Source organism: Pogoniulus pusillus, chromosome 1, assembly GCF_015220805.1.
Source record: "Pogoniulus pusillus isolate bPogPus1 chromosome 1, bPogPus1.pri, whole genome shotgun sequence".
NCBI lineage: Eukaryota > Metazoa > Chordata > Aves > Piciformes > Lybiidae > Pogoniulus > Pogoniulus pusillus.
In genome coordinates this window covers 26,055,226-26,076,365 of record NC_087264.1, presented here as the reverse complement: position 1 = coordinate 26,076,365, position 21,140 = coordinate 26,055,226, and the positions used below count along the sequence as shown (strand labels likewise).

The window sequence follows — 21,140 nt, the reverse complement described above, 5'->3', positions numbered from 1 at the left end:
ACACTGATGCTCCACACCTGTCTCTTGTTTTAATGTGGATGCTCTCTTTAGAAACCTAAGAAGCAGGAGATAAACCACTCCACTCATCTCTAGTTTTGTTTCCCTCTCCCTCCTCTCCAACCCACTTCACTCTCCTCCCCTCACAAGCAATTAAGGAAAAGCTGCAGAAATATTTGCCCAAAGCTGCAGGCTGTTGCTGGGCCCAGCTGTATTGTTGGTAGCAATAGACACAGCAAACTTGCACTGTGAGGAGCCCTGCGGGACCTCGGGCACTTCGGGGAGGCTTTGTGAGCCCAGCTCTGCAGGCACTGGCCAGACTATTGTGAAAGGGAAACAGAAAAATCGTTCCAAGCTCCAGTGCTCCACATCGCCCCCCTTGCTCTGCAAGTGCCCCCCTTCTACCAGCCACCACCTTCCTCCAAGACAAATCACCAAGGGAGGGAGCTGCTCCCAAAGAGAATGAAAAGGTTTCCTCTGTTAGATTTAAGGCAACAAGTCAGTGCTGCAAGGAGTCCTTTATCCGTCAGGGAAGCCTCCCACTGCTGCAGAGTAAGGATCCTGGGGGCCAGCTTTCTGAAGGCTGCCATTGATGACAAGCGAGGCCGGGGTGGTTCCCACCATCGCCTGCAGAGGGGACGACTCTCCCACACTGCCCGGCGGGGGAGAGCGGCGGCGAGCGAGGCAACGAGGAGCTCGACGGCCGAAAAGTCTCCAACAACGCTTTTTCTCTATCGAGCAAGAACAAAAAGGCGCGACTGTGCTGAGGCCGAGGCAGGGGAGGGGAGGGGAGGGGAGGAGAGGCAGCGGCGCGGAGGGGCAGTGCGGCCGCTGCCTGGCGGGCGAGCCTCCCCATGGCAGGGACGCGCAGGGGGCAGCCCTTCAGCCCTCGCCTCCAAGGGCCCTCCTAGTGCCAACTCTGTCCAACAATATCCCATCAAAACGCCCCAGCCGCTCCTTTGCCAAAGCAGGACGCTTTTAAACCTGCTCTATTTACATAGAGCAGTCTCCTCTTAAGCGCATGCCGCTGGAAACTCGTTCTTCTGCTTTTTAGGAGGGAAAAATCTTTTCTCTCAGTACTAAATAAATGAGAGAGGCTAATGAAGCACCATGTCTAAAAGGTGAATTCCCAAAGCAACAGGAGATCTCAAAGGAGCACCAGAGCTCCCCCAGGGAACATACAAATAGAGCAGCAGCTGCCTGGGCAAGACCAGATGCAGATGGGTGAACTGAAAGCAAGACAAAAGGTGCGGAGAGGAGGGGGGAAAGGTGGAGGGGGTGGGGGAAGAAAAGAAAAGAGGAGGAAAAAAAAATTCCATAAAAGAAGTAAAGATCCTTGGCCTTTCTGATGTAACTAATGAGGAAAGACTATCAGAACTGGTTCGGCTTGCATTACAAAATGTCTCTCCTGAGTGCCTTGGAGCACAAGAGGTTTGGAAGCGCATAGGACATCTTTTCTTCCTTTCCCTGCCCTCAGCAAAACCCCTCAGCCAGCTTCTACGCTGGCTAAGCTAAGGTTGAGGCACACAGGCCTTGTAACACGACCTGAAGACCAAGAAATTGGAGTCTCCAGAGGGAAGAGAGTCACGCCTGCAGCCTCCTTCCAGTTCAATCAGACTAGACTCAGCAATCCAAGGGATCTTATCTGGCAAGATTTTACCTCAGGACATTTGTGTGCAGCTCCTAAAGCACCAGTGTGTAAGCCAGCGCATAAAAATAAATGGAAGTTGCCAGGCCGTAAATTGTGACATTCAGCAATATTTTACCTCATGTTCAGCCAGTCAAAGGCACAGGAACAGTAATTATTTCAGATATCCCAGTTAAAATTTATTGCTACACGAAAGAGTACAGCCTCCATGGACTCTTAAGATGGGGATAAACACAATACAAGACACTTAATGGATAAAATCCAGCCCCCAAAACTTTGTGAGTTAAGCAAAAAAGAGAAATCTCTAAACCCCACCCCAAACCTCTCTTTCATATTTAAGAAACAGCCAGCAGCCAGTTAGCTCAGAACACAATTTCAACATGCTTCTCGCTAGAAATATCACTCTGTAGCCAAGCAGCCACATCCTAAACCAGCCAAAGCTTTTGAGTAGCCCTAAAAAGCAATCCAATTAAAGCCCATTGAAGATTTCTGCCTCCTAACAAGAGAGAACTAAATATCTCTTGAGCTTGGTGAACTAACCACTTGGACTACTGCCACTACTTGGGAACCTGGAAATGGGCTTATGTCCAGAAAAACTCCAACTTGCACACCTGATTAATCTCAATAGCTACATGAGAAGCAGAACTAACAATGCCAGCTTCAGATGGATTCATTGCTAATAGTCAATTTGGTGTATCTGTTGCCAAATAGAAGGAAGAGATTCTTTCATGTCTAACAAAATGCAAACTCATGAGGAATCTTCACCCAGAGCCAAGTCGTTTCTGTAGTACCTTCTCTTTATTGTGCTGCCTATTTTCATGAAACTTTTATTATCTGGGACCAGTTTTTTTGGATGAGGAGATATGCACCCATATTGAAATAACCATTGCTTCCATACAAAAGCATGCTAAAGATGCCTGCAGATTTTTCTCATGAGAAGTGCCTGTGTTAATATTATTAAGAACTGCCTCTGATACTATTTCCTGGAGCAAATTCTAAGATCTGAAGTGCATATCTAAGTAAAAGACACACAGCCCACAGATCACTTCTTCAGATGCATCCTTCAGCCCTGGAAGAATAATTGTTGATGCCTTTTAAAGGCCTCTCTGCAGAGGTAAAGCTCACCCTACATGCAGGTACACAGCCTTTTTTTAGAACCACAAACTCACAGCCAAAGACCATGAAAAAACAGCAGTGCATCTGTAAGACTGAACAGAAGACATCTACAATAGAACAAGGGGACACAGTCTCAAGTTGTGCCGGGGTAGGTATAGGCTGGAAGTTAGGAGGAAGTTCTTCCCAGAGAGAGTGATTTCCCATTGGAATGGGCTGCCCAGGGAGGTGGTGGAGGCACCGTCCCTGGAGGTCTTCAAGAAAAGACTGGAAGAGGCACTTAGTGCTATGGTCTAGTTGACTGGATAGGGCTGGGTGATAGGTTGGACTGGATGATCTTGGAGGTCTCTTCCAACCTGGTTGATTCTATGATTCTACTGTAATGATTCAAGAGTGATTTTCCTTCTGTCGTTCCACTGTAGTTTTAGGAGCAATATAAAACAGAAATCAAATTGGATCAAACTTTTGAGGCAGTTTATGGGCATTGGAGGAGGTGATGTTATTCAGTCAAGTACAGAGTACTTCCTTTGATCAAAGAATGACCCAAGCCCACCAGTGTTATAAATGCTACCTAAAATGATGAAGAGCAATAAAGACATGGCACAACACAGGGCTGCTAGTCTAGTTATACTCAGAGCAAAAATTAATCTCTGGTAACTGCAAACTACCTTGAGAAGTCCCTACAAGTTTGGGTTTGTTTTTTTTCAGTTGGACTCTTTTTTCTCCCCTCTCTCTGCATTCCCGAGTGGAAGAGGTATGCAGTAATCCATTTTAAAGGTGGTATAGTAAAATGGCTTTTTCAGTCAAAAAATAAAACATATTTCTGTGGTAGGGAAAAAGGCCTTAGTGTGCAGTTTGTATCTTGACAGAATCTGCTAAATACTTCTGGTACCTCGCAGTGCCATACCCAGACGCTGTAAGAACATAACATTTGTTCCTATAGATCATTCGCTAAGTAAGAACACATGGTACATTTGTACCTTCAGCCAACAAGCCTTGATGAGTCAAGATCAGATCTACTTATCTACACCACTAAGTTACACACCATTATGGTCATCATAGCATGCATCTTAAACTCAGAGTGTAAGCTCAGTTAACTTTTCCATTTCCTGATGATTTGAGGTTGAACATGGACCATTAATGCCAGATTCTGAGAACTTGGAGGTTCATTCCTCTTCCTCTATTTTTTCACATACACTATCAAACAGTGTGGAATTACAAATAGTAACAGCATTCTGGAAATCGTTCCCACATCCCTCCTTACAAACACACAAACACTTGGCAAATACAAGAGGATTTAGGTATCAAGTCCATAGGATTTAGGTATTGAGTCCTCAGAATAGCATGACTGTTCTCCATGGGGAAGATAAACTCTTCTGCCCTTCATGCTATAATCTAGCTTCTCGATTTCTTTGTAAGATATCCTCCCAAAACAAATCCTCTTCTGTGCATGATAAGCAAAGGACAGGAAGCAGCCTTGATTTGACTATATTTAAGTGATAACACAGCTCTCAGGCCCTCCAGAAATGCTCATATCTGCTCAAAAATGGGGCAGAAACTTCAAGACTGTGGTTTAATATTCATCAGTAGTGCTTCAAGAGCTCCCAGCCCTACTTCCCTTAGTCCTATTCCCACGATGCCCATAAAATACCACAGTTTTGTGCACCCTGGCAAAAAAAAACAGATATGAGGAATTACTCCAGTGGGTGATGAGCAACAAAAATGTGCAAATCTGAAGGATCTTCCAACTCACTCAGCCCAGTTGGAATCTTCCTTGTGCTTCACTGCTTACAGAACTATGGTCTTAGAGTCAAACTGACAGAAGAAGTCATTTCTTGTTTAAAGCTTTATGGACTTATTTACCACAGTGGCTCAAGAGTTATTTTCTTCTTACAGTCAGTTTGCCATGTGTTTATACATTTAGAAGTAGGATACACATGCTGCTGTGATGAAAATTCTTATGTGAAGGAATTAACAAAGCAAATTAGATCATTCTACACTTGAGTAGAGTAAATGCTTAGAAATGTAACATTCTAATCCGGGAAAAAGAACACTGACTTCACTATGCAGAAAAGAAAAAAAAACAAAACTAGCTCTTAAGCAACCAGTCACCATGGCTCAGTTCTTCATCCCTGCAAGAAAGAATTCTGTAGACCCCAAAATCAAGTAGTCAATAGCCTTAGAGGGAAAATAAAAACAACAAATCAAAAACACCACACCAAACCCCAGAGCACCCACCCAGCCATTTCCATACGTGGCCCAACCATCACAGGGAATCTCTGTCACACCTTGCAAAGAGAACATTCCAAGTTTAATTCTGTACAGATGATCTCTAAAGGTTATAGAGGAAAAACACTGAAGTTGTTGGGTAAACATGGCCACTGAAGCCAATTATGTACTTATGGAATACTACCCAACAATTGAGCTTGCTGCTACAAAGCAACAAAATAGAACACTCAATATTTTTTATTTAAAGTTGGCTGCATCTAAACTGTCCCAAGTCAGGAATCCAGGGTTTAACATCTGGATTCCTAACCAAGTCTAAGTTACGATTCTGTTCTCAAATTCCTTGACCTTTGTGGTTACATGGTTAAATATTCATTTGCAATCCATCCCAAGAGCCGCTACAGTCAGGACGGGGAAAAGGTGGAAGAGTCACAGAGGCAGAAGAGGAATACATGTTTTGAGCTAGGTTCAGATATGATACCCCTCATTAGACTAATGCTGGCAGATAACAGGAACGTGCACTACCTAGGGTACAACCAGACACTAGATCCACTCAGGACGGCATTACATTTGTGAAGAATTTTCACTCTCCCAGTATTGGACCCCAGACACAACAAACATCTACCTAATTGTGATAATGTGACATGCCAGATGTCAGAGCAGGGGAAGGGAAAGACTAGAGAAAGGCAACTCAAAGGAACAAAAAAAGGGGCTATTTTGGGGGTGAAGAGGACAAGGACTATCAACATACAGACTAAAAAGTAAAGCAACTAAGTGGAGCTTCTCTTTACTGTTAGTCATTATCTGTGGGTTTTTTTATCTTGTTATTTGACACATCTGTCAATGCATTAGATGGAGGAATTATCAACTCTTCAGAGTAAGGACTGTCCTTATTGTATGCACACACTGCATGTAACACTGTGAAACTGATTTCCATCAGAGCGAATCTTTACATGATCCAATTGACAAGTCATGTGTGAGATTCAGCCCATGTAGATCTCACCCCTTCAGCCTGTCACATATTCATTCAGGGAGAACAGGAATGGCTGTTTAGGCAGCTTATGTTTCCAAACAGCTTCCTCTCTCTTCCTTTGACTAACCAGACACTTGGCATCAGCACCACCATTTCTGCATCAACGCTGGGGGAGGGTGGGATCGTGCCTCCCTTTGTGTGCATGCCCAGACTGGGCTTGCCAAATCACAACACACCACTGCATCAGTGAAGAAGGGTGGGGAGAGCAAGCAAAACTCAGATCCAGATTCTGCAAATGAGGGTCAAAGAACAACTCTCTGCTACCTATCAGTCACTTAAAAGGCAAGATTAAGGAAGAAGAGTCAAGGCACTAGCAAGAGTCTTTGCATCCAGTCTGAATGAAGTTTCCACCACAAAAGGCATCATCAGTTAAGGTATTGCACTAATTGCAACATCTATAGGTTGATCTTTGTCCACGCTTGGACACTAATGCAGCGTGAAGACTGTTACACAATACAGTAGAAAAGCCCACACTTACATGAGCCATAGAAACTAAATCTTTGGCTGAAATTCTCATCTTTTCTCTTTTTTTCCCAGGAAAAGTCTTTCCAAGTTACTGTTAATACAAAGCGAAGCAGCAGCCAGTGCCAAAAATCCCAGTTGTTCTTGCCTCCTTCCATCAGGTATATACTAAGAGCAGTTCTCCTCAGCACCACACAACCTGTGATGTCACGGGTTTTCCCATTTTGTGGGTCAGTTCTGGAACAGATCAAGTTGAAGGTATTCATCCAGCAGACACACACACAGACCTACCAGAGGGACAAGTGGGTGAGACCACCCTTGTGGGGCAGCCTACAGTTACACTAAGACTAGGGATAACAGGAGACCACATCCTATATGACAAGGAAGCCCTGCAGCTAGAGGCCATATTTCACAAGCAGAGAAGAATCCTCAGTATCTCCATCAAAAAAGTCTCTCTTAGAGGTATCAAGTTTGCTGAAAGCAAAAGGAACAAAAGTTCCTCTTGTTCTGATATTCCAAAACATGGGGCTTATATTACTCTAAAATTCTATTTTAAATACAGTATTTTCCATAAAGCAAAATGATACCAAACCTTACACCAAATCAGTAACATGCCCTTTAAAGTCATTTGCAGTTCATCCCTAATGTCACCTGAAAGAAGCCACTGATTGTGTTCCAAGCAAGTGACATCTCCCCTGTCCTGCCCACTGTTTAACTGTTCTAAGTCATATGTTTAATTTACAAAGTTTAAACAGGTAGAGAGGACTAAGTTGATAGAGATGAAGGAAAAACACAATTCACAAACCATAAGTCATTTCTTCTAATGCCTTTGCAAAAGACATGGATCTGTAGGAAGGCAAGTGAGTGCTAATTAGGGACAGTTTGAACACTAAGACAGCAGTTTAAGTCTCCAAGGATAAAACAGATTTTCTAACCAGATAGAAGGCATTTTGTTTTCAAGCATCAACCATAGAGCAGTGGGCCACAGAAAGGAAGGAGCCAATTCACAAAAGCAACAACAGAACAAAATCTACTAAAGATTTTTAGAGAAGTTCTCATCAAAATCTGCACTTACAAAGAGCCTTGTCTTGCATCAGAATTTGCACCACATCCCACCACAGCCAATTCAAAGACATTTTTATTGGCAAAGCAAGCTCTGCAAGTGTTACCCACATGTAAGAGGCAGCACACTTGAGCTTCACCCATAAGATATGCCATATGAAGTGTCCTGCTTCGCAGAGGTTTCAACAGAGGAGGGAACATGGCATGGAGTCGAACAATAGAAATTAAAACATTACTAAACCAGCCACATTACTACTTTAGAAAGTAAGCATTTTCTTGCTCTTTCTAGTATTTTACATTTTATTTGCAGGATTAGAAAGATTTCCTTCCCAGCCTCTCCTTCTTTCCTACACATGGACTGTTAATGGTGTTCTCCCTGTATCCAGCTCATAGTTGCACACGCCGGTTCAGCAGTTGGCAAGAGTCTGACTCAATCTTGCACATTTCATTTGGTGCTATCTGCCAGGACAACTCTGCACATTAACTGGTGGTACTCTGCTTGGCTATTAGGTTTGGACTTATTTTTTGTTACAGAAACTTGCGTTCTCATTGAGATTCAGACTTGCTTCTCAAACAGATGGATTTTGGATTATTTGCTTCATTAGCTTCAAAAGGAATGCCAAATCCTCAAAACCAATGTTTTCATAGGAACGGATAGCATTCTCATTTGGTTCCAGTCTACAGTTCTCTGGTACTTTTAGGTGGAGACAGCTTTTGCTGCTTTGGCTGAGATCACACAGAAACCAAGCCATTTTATGCAAAGATCAGCAATGGAAATCCTTCCAGTTCTTCTCTGTAGCCATCACTACATAGATTTCATAGATTTAGTTCTACCATGTTTTTGCACAAATGTTTCAGTATGGCAGGAAAAACCATGAGAACTGCATACAGTGCTGAGATTAAGTAGCTGCAACATGTCTTACTGGCTAGAGCCACCACATAGCCAGTAGAGCCACTCTGTCACAGAGCCTTAAGCATGTAAGAGCTCCTGAAACTGGTTACTCCAGGGCTACAGAGTGGCCTTGCTCTATGCTAACCACAGTCCAGCCCCATCCTGGAACAGAGTAATTCTCTCCTTATGGAGTTATTGTAATTTTCCTTTTGTGAACCACTCCCCTTCTGCTCTTCTCTAAAGGTCACAGAGCCATACAGCACATACCTTGGTATGCAGCCTACAAGGTCAGAAAAGCTTGCTTCCTAGGCATATTTGGTCTTCTGAAGACTAACTCTAATGGCCCTCTTCCCTCACAATAGTCCTGGCATGACCACCACATCAGTTTTGAGATGTTGACATACAGGATGCAGAGCATGTTGCCACGATATTGCTCAAGAAAAGGTCCACAACAATCCAAATATCATTCCATGCCTTTCCCAGCCTAACCTCAAGGACCAATGCACTGCAGTATATGAGCTAGCAAATACAGGTGTTTTGGCAGCTGTCCCAGTCACTTAATGGGAAGCTCAGAGGCTGTTTTGCCTGAGTGGGTAAGTCAAGATGTACATACCAAAGATGTCATTTCTGCCTCGCTCCCTTCCTTGCTTGAAACCTTCTGTTTGAGTACTGTTTATTTTTAGCCTATAATTGATGGATTGTACATAGGTTTCATTTGCCTGTATTCCCATTAGTTCTACACTGTAACTGTTAGATGTGGCCTCATGTACCCAATTAAGCTAAACAGGGGGTTTTACCAAGCATCTAGAGTAGGCAAGTGCCTGCCACTCCCTCTTCCCCACCAGTCTGTTCTAAAGCATCTGCAGCACAGAAACTGCTCATCCGTCATTGCTAAGAAAGTAATCATCTGAGCTTCCCTTCTTCCTCCAGCATATATATTACTGTCCAGCACAACTGACCAACAAAAAGATACTATGGAGTATCACAAAAATTATACTTTTGGGGGGCATTTGTTGTTTGTTTGGTTGTTTTTCCTCAGATACTCCTTCCCAGCCTAAATGCTTGCTCCCAGACTTCTGAAGACTTGTAGGTGAAGAACTAACCATAGCAAGGAAGAAAGAAGCATGAAAAAAACCACCATATTTTCTTGAAGAAATTGACTGGGAAACTTAACCTGAGGAATTAGCTTTTTTTGCTCTAGTCTGGAATGTGCACTAAGAACAACTGAAGATTACAACTCCTCATCTCCTAAGTTAACAGGAGGAAGGCCATAAACAAGAGAAACCTCAGAGAAAAATACATCTTTTCTTGTGAGTGGATGAGCTGCTTCAAGCCAAATAAGCCTGTAATGGAAGGTTGCAGAGGGCAAAGATCGATGAAGTTATTCTTCCATGGTTGAGTAATGGTATCAGAAATTACTCACTGTAATTGACAGAGATGACAAATCTGCCCTTCCAGGCAGGAGACTCACCTGCTCCATAGATAAAAGAACCCTGGATCTGGAAAAACAAAACATCAAAAAATGCCCCCAAAACCTAAAGATCTGCTGTTTAAGGTAATGCTGACTACAGATCTGAATTCGTCCTTACACTCAAAAATGCAGTAAATAAAGGCCTGTAGACAGTGTTGATTCATGAGCAGTGCCAGTTTGAACTGAAACGCGTGAGGTTACCACCCTTGCGGTGGAGACATCTTAACCACTCAGGAATCAGTGGTTCATGAGTCAACACTCTTGCAGCTGCTGTTCACTGGTACAGGAAGGAAGTGAGACCCAGGGGCAGCCTTCCTTAAGGCCTAGCAAAGAGCCATAACCTAAGCAACCAGCCCAATTCAATCCTTGCCTGCTTCCAAACCCATGCCCAAGAAATATCCCTTCACTACTGTGACTCTACATGGACACAGCTCTCAATTCAATCCATTCTTTCCTTGTATTAATTCTTCAGTCTGCAGGGCAATGACTAGAGTCCTTGTCAGGAGACCCAAGCCAGTCTCCCACTTACTCTCACATCATGTTTTCCAAGATTTAGACACTGAATTCTTCTATTTTAGAGCCATGACAAAAATGCAAATAGTCCACTAGCATTCCTATTTGCCTAAGACTATCCTCACTTGCCTCTTGGCTATTTAAGCTTCTAGAATGGCAGCTTCCAATCTCTTTCCCTTTCCCACGTCACAAACTCTCCAGTTTGCTCTCATGGGCAGGCCCATTGCTTTTTCCTCTCATTCTACACTGATCAGGCTCCTTTTGGAAAGGTTGTACAAATTAGGGTGATGTCCTCCAGTCATAAGAAGCTTAATTCAGGCTGTTTAAGAGCAACAGACTTCCAGAAAATCACAGAGAGAAGAACATAACCTCTGAATCCTGAAAAACCTCATTTCCTAAATTTGTCATGTCTGAAGAAGTTGCAAACTCTGAATCGCAAAGAAAGGGCGGCAGTAAAGCTGCCTTCCTCTTAACAAATGCATTTTTAATTCAGAGAATCATCCCGCCCCCTGGTTTGTCCTCAAGAGCCTGGAGAAGAAGCAGGAAATTACAGTCCTGAGACCTTTTCTTCTTTTCCCTGCCCTCAGTTGTAAAGAAAGGATTTGACTGTTCAGCAGTTACGGAAATTCAGAAGTAAAATTGGGTGGGAACTCAAAGCAAAAAAGCAAAGGTGTGTCTTTATGTTATTCTAATCCTAGACTCCGTGAGACTCGGTTCTGCTCCAGTGAATGGCTGCACCTCAGGCAAGAACCTCTTCCAGACACTACCAGCTGTCACCAAGTCAAATGAACCTACGGAGCTGGAGATTCAGGCTATAGGAGCAGAGTGCATATTTCCCTCTGGCCTTCTTGCATGGTCACACAATGGTTCTTATGAGCCTTTCAGAGAAAGAGGCTGAGAACCTCACATGTTTACATTATAAGAGTTTTCACCAGTGACTCAATCCTTCTCATAGCAATCCTTGGTGGTGAAGAGAACATCCCTTTCCAGGAAAGGGGCTATTTTCTACTTCTCCACTCCATAGAGTAATCTCCTATTCTCACTTTATTCCTTTTTCTGGGCAATCATCTCCATCCTCCTAGCTTCTCTTTTCAGATCTGCTCTCCCATTTAATGCACTTTTCCAGACAGGACTCTCATCCAAAGTATCTTCCCAGACATCCCACTCCAAAATTCTTCTCTCTGTATGTGCTCCTAAATCTGACAGGTCCCACATTCTACCACTGCAGGTAACTCCATCATGACCTTCTATGGAGATTTTCAAGGCCTGCCTGGATGTGTTCCTCTGTGATCTGTGTTAGACAGTATTGTCCTGCTCTGGCAGGGGAGGTGGACTCAATGATCTCCTTGGGTGCCTTCCAACCCCTAACATCCTGTGATCCTGTGACCTCTATCTTGTGGGCTCAACATCTCAGCACTATGCCAGTATCAATCTGCTTTTCTCCTCTGCCTCCACTGTTAAGCTCCTGGTACTTCATAAAATCACTTCACTAGGTCAGGGACTCTACTGTTGAGGGTCCCTAATAAGTTGTCACACTCTCCTTTAAAGAATCACTAAAGTAAATCACTCCCTGCCTCAGCAGTTAAATGCATCCCAATGTTAATCTTCACTTTCAAAACTTCCATCTTTTATATTACCTAATTAACAACTCCTCCTGCCATCAGATCCCATATAATTACTCCACTTGGATCTCCTCACACAGCCCTTCTGTTCTTCTGCCAGCTCAAGTTCTTGGCTCTCATTTCCAAAATGCCTATCTTTGCTTGTTAATATCTGTATTCCTATATTCCTTTCCCTTCTCATGGTTTACACTTCTCTTGCATCTGCTTCCTCATCCTTATTCCTGCAGTTAACTGCTTTCAGTAGTCTCTGATGCCAACTCCTACCCAGAAACCTCTCTCTACTCTTGTTCTAAGAAGTGATTGGAATGAAAAACTTTCAGAAGCTTTTTCCACTAAACCAAAGCTAAAGGAAATTTAATTAGAAAGCTATGTTATTTTAATATTGGACCTTATCTATCCTACTAGAATTATCACATCCATGATCCTTATCAGATGTTAGAAGTTCAACTGGGACTGTAAATCCTTTAAGGCAAATGTAGCCTCCTCCGCCTCCATGTTACACAGAGCCACAAGTACTTAGAGCAATCCTTAAGGTAAGAAAAACATGTCAGAAATGCAAAGAACTTGACTTTGCCAAGAGCAGCACCATTCCATACACTGAGCCTTTGGAATGACCAGATTAAAGTACTCACTCTTTGGCACTTCAAAAGGAGGAACAGGGTTCCCTCTCAACAGAAATAATGCCTGTCCGTGTCTGAGAAGAGAGGAGCTGGGTACAGCCTGCACTGAAAAGTTTTTCCACGGTAATATCTAGCTCCTTCCTGCCTCAAGTCTCCAAAGCCATCACTTATCCCCTTTGAAACAGCAGGAGAGTCACTTCTTTTTTCCTTCCCTCTCCAGAAGGAGCACAGCAGTAATAAACATGGAATGATAAATTATGCACTACCTTTGTGTGGCTGCCTCTTGGCCAGACGGGAAATTTTTCTCCCAAAGCCTTTTGTTTCCAGCTTTGATCCCAGTGTTGGATCTGCTCTGTTCAGCAATCCCTCAGCATAGAGGTGAAGGGAGAGCTGACACAGGCCAAGTTCGGGCTTACTGCAAGTCACAGTCAGATCTTCCATTAGCCTTCTCCCCTCCCCCTTCCCAACTGGAACTCTCCTTGAGTTTGAAAAGATCCTATTAAACATTTTCCAGAGGGCCTTACAGAGGATACATTATTTTGATGGATGCTGGGACTAAAGAAGGAGGATTTCTAAGTACAGTTAAATAATGGAGTTTGTTCTAATGGGTTTAAGAGATGCCCGGGGGCACCAAGTAAGTTCCTTCTCTGCAAATCAAAAACACAGAAGACCAGAAAATGGAGCCGAACAACTAAACGCCAGGAAGCGGGGAAATCGGGCTCTATTTAACTGCTGCTCTTGGTTACGGCCAACTTCAGGCTGCTTGGAAAAACAGCACACACACACATCACTGGCACAAACTTAACAGAAGAAAACAAAGAGACAACAGGGGTCAAACTGGGGGTGGCAAGTAGGAGAAGGATGCAAGGCTAGGTCCCCACCCCCTACCAGAGAGTCGGATCAATTATCCCTGAATACTAACAAGATTTCTGATTAAAGAACTGCTGCTATGCAGTAGAAACAGAAAGCTCCAGCAGTTGGGAGGAGCTGTCAGGCAGTAACAAAGGGATAGAGAAGACTATACCCTGCTAGGGCATATGGAGGTAGTCACCGTGCTTGTAGCCACGAAAGGGCTCTCCCCTGTCTGAAGGCATGATAATGTCTGGCACATAGAACTCCAAAATCAAAACTTCAGCTTAACACTACAGAACACAGGATCTGATTCCAGGCAAACACTTTCCCTCCTAGAAGCTTTGCTGGACAGCATTTCTTTAGACAACCTCATCATGACAGTACAGGGAAGTGAATTTCATCCTCTTGCTTACCACTCTGGGAGAGAACCTAGTGCTTCTTAGTTGTGAGTACTGCAGCATCCAAAAGTTGCTATTAACATACAACCTGAGAAAGCTACGTCGTCTTCAGTCATACATTTTTTGACAAAACTGCAGTTTGCAGTACAAACACTGAACATGCAAATACAATACTGTCTGTTAATGGTTTGTGACTTGCTGACTGGTGGCTGAATATAGAAAAAGCTAATGATCTAAGACCCTCATGAAAAAACACAACCCTTCTATTCTTACTTTTCACAACCCCAAGCTGTGCTAACTTATCTTGCTATAGGCATGTGTCTCTTATCATCAGAATCGGGGTCCTGGCTGTTCAATCCCCTCTTTTCCTTTTCTTCTCTTTTAAAGAAACATAATTCATTGAGTAATTTCTGTCATTGACAATTTAGCAAGGCAAGTCTACAAACATCAGCTTCATTTGATGTTAATAAAGCCTTTATCGAAACTTATTTTCCTACCTCTACATAGTGAGCCTCCTTTCATCTAGGCTTATTGCAGATGAGGAGCTCTGCTCCTCACAGCAATTCTGACTGCAGCTCAAGAGTTTCTCAGACTAAATACACACTTCAACTGGAACACTTCAGCATTTATCAGGCAGCTCTGCATAGGAGAGGCAAACAAAAGTGCCTGGAAAGCTGAAAAACTTTAACACAAACTCACCCACAGGAGGATGGCAGCTAAACACTCCCAAGGTAACAGTCCCAAAGGGACCTGGTTATACAGCATGAATAAACCACAAGCCTATGGAATCACAAGCCCCTGGATCCATACAGTTACTGTCTTTAGTACAGGGAAATGGAAATCTGTGGGAAAAATAACATAGAAACAAGAAATTCAAAAAGCATTGCAATGCCCAGTCTTCACACAGTAGAGACAACACAATTCCAGGAAAAAGCAGTGCCAACCACAGCAGCAAAGATCCACAGGCACTACAGATGCAAAACCAAGAGCCCAGTTATCAAGCACATTAGATTCATGGGTGATGACTACAATTGGCATTCTCTGCTATGATTTATGTGAAACAGAGAGCCCTAAATATCATATGCCAATTGATGGAGTGGATTTTCTGTTCAGCTCTGGATGTTGTATCAGGTAAAGCCAGACATCTAAAAGAAGAGTCAGTTCAAGTGTGCATGCATGTGTGTACACATCACCTTATGACATAAAGCTCTTTGCAGTAACATCACCAATAGCTAAGGAGGAGATAATAGAGGACTAGACAAATTATGTGTCCACTTCTCTTACATGCTTAACAACATTTTAGTTACAAGTCACCCTTTCCAACAGAGAGGGAATAAAATTCTTGCAGTTTTACAAATCTTTTCATCAGCAGCAAGGGAAAGAAAAGTACTGTTGAAAAGATAAATAGCCACAAATCACAAGCAGCAGAGAGGAATTCAATGAAGGCGTAGAATGTGCACTTACTTTTAAACCTGTTTTTTAAATCTTGAGTGGATTTCGAGATAACATCTCTTTATCAGCTTTTATAAGCGTTATGAAGCATATATTCTATTGTGTTCAACAGTAAGTTGCATTCTAGGACAAATGGGAGTTGGCCTTGGGCAAGAAAATTTCTACTTCACTTCCCACATATACAAAACAAGGATAATATTTGCCTATTTCACAGGAGTGCAGGAAGATTCAAGAGTACTATCAGACTATGGATCATTCTCATAGAATTAATGTTTTAATTATTTTTTAATGTCTATTTCACCAGTCTGGAGAACTACAGGCTTTTAGGAGTAAAACCAAAATACAAAGCACTTCTGTTTCTTTTTCTAGTTAACATACCGCAAATACTGCCTCCAACTACAGACAAGTGGGGATCATGTTTATATCTAACCATTTTTTCTTTGTAACATCAAAAAACACAACGCAGAGAGAGAGCTCCACATTTACTCAAATGCCATTTTGTGGCCTACATGAGCAGAACATCCCTCTTCAAGGTTCACAAGACACTCTGGAAATGCAAGTACTTCACAAAATTAAGCACCTATTAATTTGGTTCCTGCATATACTCACAATCCCAGCATGCAAGAAAGGATCATCTATTGCAGAAAGCAATACTAAACACAAAAGCTTTTGGAAAAAGAAAACTGCTTATCTACATTGAGCAAATGAATTATGTCAACTTCATACTGGAAGATATATGCTTTTCCACTAGTGCTACTATGCTTTAGTAGACACAGAATTGGAGGTTAAGTTTAAAAAACAAGCAAACAAAACAAACCAACACCACTTGTCAGCCTCCTGCAGCATCTTCCTCTTCATTTTAGACAAGTGGAGATGTTACTTGGTGCTACCACCACTTTGATAAGAATAAAGTCAAGATAATTCAAGGTGATCCCGACGCCTGGGAATATTATCCAACATGATCAACAGCAAACCCAGGCACTGTCAGCACACTCAGGCAGTAGAACAGCATCACTTCCAAGATGACAGGACAACGGACTTTTTGCACTTGACTGAGAGCTGTAGAACCAACAATGCCAAGCACTTGTAAGGGAGATCACGAATCATACCACAAACTACACTTCTGTAGAGGCATAAAGTCAGGTTTGTGACTCTAGAACATAGTCCAGATGTTTGAGAAGTGAAACCAGGTATTTTAACGTCAGGAGCCCTGCAAGCCAGAATGGCAAGTACATCACCCAGACAGGTTCTGTGGCACCCTATTTATGCTAACACTGATCATTGTAACATCAAGCCCTTCTTCATCATTGCGCACCACCAGCACATGCCATTAGCTTTTAGTTCTCTATATATCCATTTTTACCTGCAGTGCACTTTTCCAAGAGCTCAAGACACTTGTGGACGGGTTGGTTTGGGGTTTTTTTGGCATAGACTTTTCCAGTTTTAACTGCCACTATCTGCCAGAAGGTCAAAGGTCTGCCTTGCAAATCTTGTTTGCTTTACCAGCTCCTGTACTGAGGCACAGTGGTGAATTACCAAGGTTATGAGTTACCTGTTTGGCACTGTGAGTTCTGTAGCTGTGAATGCTTTTTGACAGTTAAGCTCTACACCAGCCCCACGTGTCCTTTGTAAGGGCGATGATGAAAAATGTCTAGCTATGAGGAGGTACATCAACTCATCACATACTTTGGAATCTTCTCTGTCATCTCCATCCTGACACTTCCTCACATTTTTTATTGCTTCAAAAAGCAAAAAAATTGCCGAGGAATTCCGTTCTTATTGCAAAGGACGTCTTTCTATGAAGGAAAGAGTATAAGCACCTCTGGAAGCAGCTGGCATCTCCTACTGTAGGCTCGCATTCGTTTGACAAGAGGATACAGTTAAAATGCGCTAATGAAAAAACTACTTGACAAAGAGACAAACTAACAAAAAAAAGCATTCAGGGAACATCAAGGCACAGCCACCTACAAGCAAACCCGCACTTTACAATCAGACATCCCCCACATGGCTGTTAACAACCCAGACACATTAACTAGGAGCACCTGGGTTATAGCCAAAATAAAACACAACCAGATCAGCACCTATACTAAGATCTATACTTTAGATCCTTCTCACTCCGAGACTGCAGCTAAGTATCCGTATGGCAGTTGGGAACTCAAAAGCACTTCTGAGTTTTAAAAACCAGATTTTCTGACACATAACTGCAAGGCTCTATTCAGTCTTTCAAGCTGGTTTAGCACCTTCGTCAAAGCTGCCTGCAATTAGGTTTCTTGTTAGAAGAGAAACAATATTATTTGAAACCCAAACTCTCTATGATTTAGCCCCAGAGGCAATACTTGTAGGATGAGAGAGGTCAGCAGCACTACTGCAAATGCTTCCTGTAATTTCAGAGTAGCACAGGAGAAAACGGATGGGTGAAATTATACGGCAGCTGCCCAAGGAGGGAAGGGAGAGAAATGAGGTACGGATCTCCTCTCCATACCCCTCCCCCAAATGCCTTCCAATTCTTTATAAACAATTCCGCGGAGCGTTTAAATGTTTTCTCCTCCACAGACCCCATTTGTAAATAAAGCTCCTCCGCTCGGGATGAAGAAACGGCAGTAGTTTTGCAGTTGATAAAGCAACCACAAAGATAAGTTTTCACCGGCGAGACTTCACGGCACTGCCCCCCTGCTCGCTAAGATAACAGAGAACCCCTCCTCTCGCCAGTATTTTCGGTACCGCTCTTGCCCTGGCCCCACTCCACCAGGACACTACAGGGAGATTAGGGAGACTACCGGCCGATCCCCGCCGAGGCCAGGCAGGTAGCCCGGGGCACTGCCCTATAGCCGGGCTGTACCTTTAAGGGGCCCGTCGTGGCGGGTGTGCGGTTGCATTCCTGCTCCGGAGCGGCGGCTGTCCCGACACGCCGGGCACGGCAGCCTCCGAGGCAACCTGCGCGCCCGCCCCAGCCCGGCCCGCCGTTCGCACCGCGGGAACAAAGCCCGCGCTTGCCGCCGCCAAACTTCCGTGGAGGGCAGCGGCCGCGTGGGCGGCGAGGGCTCTCCGTGCCGCCCGGGCAGTGCAGCGCCGCCCCGGGACTCGTGCCTCGGCCTGCCGGGGATCCCCTCCGGCTCTGGGCCAGGGCACGGGCAGAGGGAGAAGGCTACGTCCAGGCGCGGGACGCGGCAGGGACCTTTGTCCCGCGGCAGGGTAAGGCGAGACTCTCTGCCCGACGGGCGCGGGCAGGTGAGCGGCGCGACAGGGAATGACTTCCCACCCAGGCAAGACTCTCCGCCACCGAGCCCGGGACGCCGATCGGGCCCTCCGCGCCGCCGCGGGGCAGAGCGCGCCGCGGCCACGGCTTACCTCTGGCGCGGAGCAGCGCTCCCAGCAGCAGCAGCAGGAGCTGCGGAGGCGCGGACGAGAGACAGCCCTTGCCGCGCCGCCTCATGGTTGGCAATGCCCCGGCCCCGCGCCCGGGCTGCCCGCAGCGTTGTCCCGGGCTCCTCTTGCACGCAGTACCCCAGACCGACCGCCGCTCACTCGCTCTCTCCACAACCGCGGCAGCTCCGGGGACTGGGGGCTCGCTCCGCCCGGCCCAGGCCCAGCCCCGGAGGAGGGGCCCCGCCGGGGCAGCCCCCGCCCCGCTCCCCCCAGCGCGAAGGCACTTCACAGACTTTCGCCGAGGCCGTCTCGAGGTTGCAGGTCCACAGCGAGACCCTTTCACCATCCTCTGAAGCCACGGGCCAGCACCGTGGCGAGACCCCTGGTCGCGCCCCTGGTCCCTCTTTGCCGCGGGCGCGGCTTTCTCGATGCGGGCGGGGAAACCCTTCCCAAAGCGACCCCGGTGCTCGGGGCTGTAGCTGTCCCACATCCCGCAGCGCCGCCAAGGAGCATCGCTGCGGATTCTCGGCTGCCCAGCGCAGTCCGGTATCCTCCGGTAGCTGAGCGGTTTCCCCATGCGCTGCCACCACTTTACGGCTTGTTCCAACTGACTGCACCCTAGACAAACGGCAGAAACCCTCTCTCTATCCCATCCTCTTTTGCCAAACACCCTTCGGAAGCTCAAAGAATCTGAGTACCTCGTTCACGCGTCCTTTGCCGTCATACATGTTGCTACTTGAGACAACCGTCTGACTTTTCCCTCTGCTCACTGACGAGGGTTGTGCTATTTGGTGTTACAATGGCAGTGTCCGGAAACATATCACATATCAATCCTGGGTACCCTAAAATAGAGCTAGAGCCGTTGCTCGTAGGAGTAGAAATTAACATTTGGCGGCTTCTGGTCTCTGTGCTGCATTTAAAATCTGACAGGACTTTGCTGGACATCATCGTTAAAGCCAATTTTATGATCCTCCGTGGCATGATCTTACATTCTACACATAGGCTTGGCAATGCAATAAACTGTTGTTAAATAATTAATCTCAGTTTATCTCGAGTTGTTATCTTGAATGGAAAACTGAGGCAGATAGTCCAAATCCTGGGCCACAAGGGAAGATGAGAATTTTGTCAAAATGACACAAAAGGGACAGTGACAGTCTTATTCAAAGCCTTCATACAGATGAATTCAGAGGAAGCTGCAATTAATCCTCTCCTTCAAAGAGTCACAAGAGCAAGGAAACAGTTCAGAATGTGATTGAGACAATTCTGCCACTCCTATTAATTGTGTGTAAAATGGTGAAGACAAGGGATATTATTAAAAATGTCAACATATAACTAGAACAGGGACTGAGTCTTGAAATATTGAGCTCAATGTGAATAAAACAAATAATCTAGTACAGAGCTTTACTGAGAAGAACTCTGAAGAGACAGGACAATAAGAAACAATAAGCAGCAAACTACGTATAAATTTAGTGTATGGCCCTATATGCAGAATCATGGCTTCAAGATAAGAACAGATGCATTTTACAAAGCATAATTGCAATAGCACATAGACTATGGCATTGAATTCTACATATTTGACAGGTGGAGTGCGCAAGTTGCAAAAGAATAGCAGCAAACAGAGGTAGCCAAGAGGGATTGATTTAAGCAGAGAGATTAAAAAACCTATCTATGCTAACAGTGACTCAGAAGCAGTGACAGAATGAGGCATGGAAAGAATATGCAATTACTGTGAAGAAATAAACTTCAAGACACCAGAGTTTAAGATGACTGAAGTGGAAGAGTTGAGAACAGTTGGTTGAAGTTAGGGGAGAGACTGAGAACTCCCCAACTCTGACCTGGGGGCTGGGTCACTGGCTGGTATGACAAATCCTTACTACATCCCCCTAAAATACAGGGCAACATAACCAGGATTCATTCACGTTTATATTCTCTGCTGAGACTAAATCCTCAGGTAGTTTAAGTCAGAGGAGTCCCACTGAGTTTAGACTCACAAGAGCTTGTAAGAAGTCTAGATGCTTAAGCACTGGATGTGATAAAGCGGTTGGACTTGATGATCTGTGAGGTCTCTTCCAACCTTGGTGATACTGTGATACTGTGATACTGTGATACAAACACAGGGCCCAGGACTTACTGATAATTATACACTTAAATCATGGAAGAAGTTTAGATTAATGCCTTCCTGTGTTCAAAACAAAAGCCTCTTGAAAAATATTGTCCTAAACACAAATAAACTCACTCGTCAGCTCTTCAGTTTGTCTCTCCTCGGGGAACAAATGTTTTCACATGTGTGTTTGCTAAAGTGTGTTTAACGCTTCTCTGCACCTTGTGCTGTAGTCCTAACAAATCACTTCTTCTCCAAGCTCAACTCCTCTTAAATTGTATCTTTGTCTTAGAAATAATTTTTAAATCCCCT

General features: G+C 44.4%; 1 protein-coding gene across 2 annotated transcripts in view; it reads right to left on the bottom strand.

Moving 5' to 3' along the window:
* The window catches only part of LRP4 (LDL receptor related protein 4), an 85,921-nt gene extending 66,679 nt beyond the window's left edge, over nt 1–19,242 (bottom strand). For both annotated transcript variants that reach the window (XM_064145134.1, XM_064145142.1), the window contains exon 1: nt 18,710–19,242. In XM_064145134.1, coding sequence (XP_064001204.1) covers nt 18,710–19,217 — 508 coding nt within the window. In that variant the 5' untranslated portion in view covers nt 19,218–19,242. The remainder of the gene's footprint in view (nt 1–18,709) is intronic.
* Nucleotides 19,243–21,140: the final 1,898 nt, after the last annotated feature.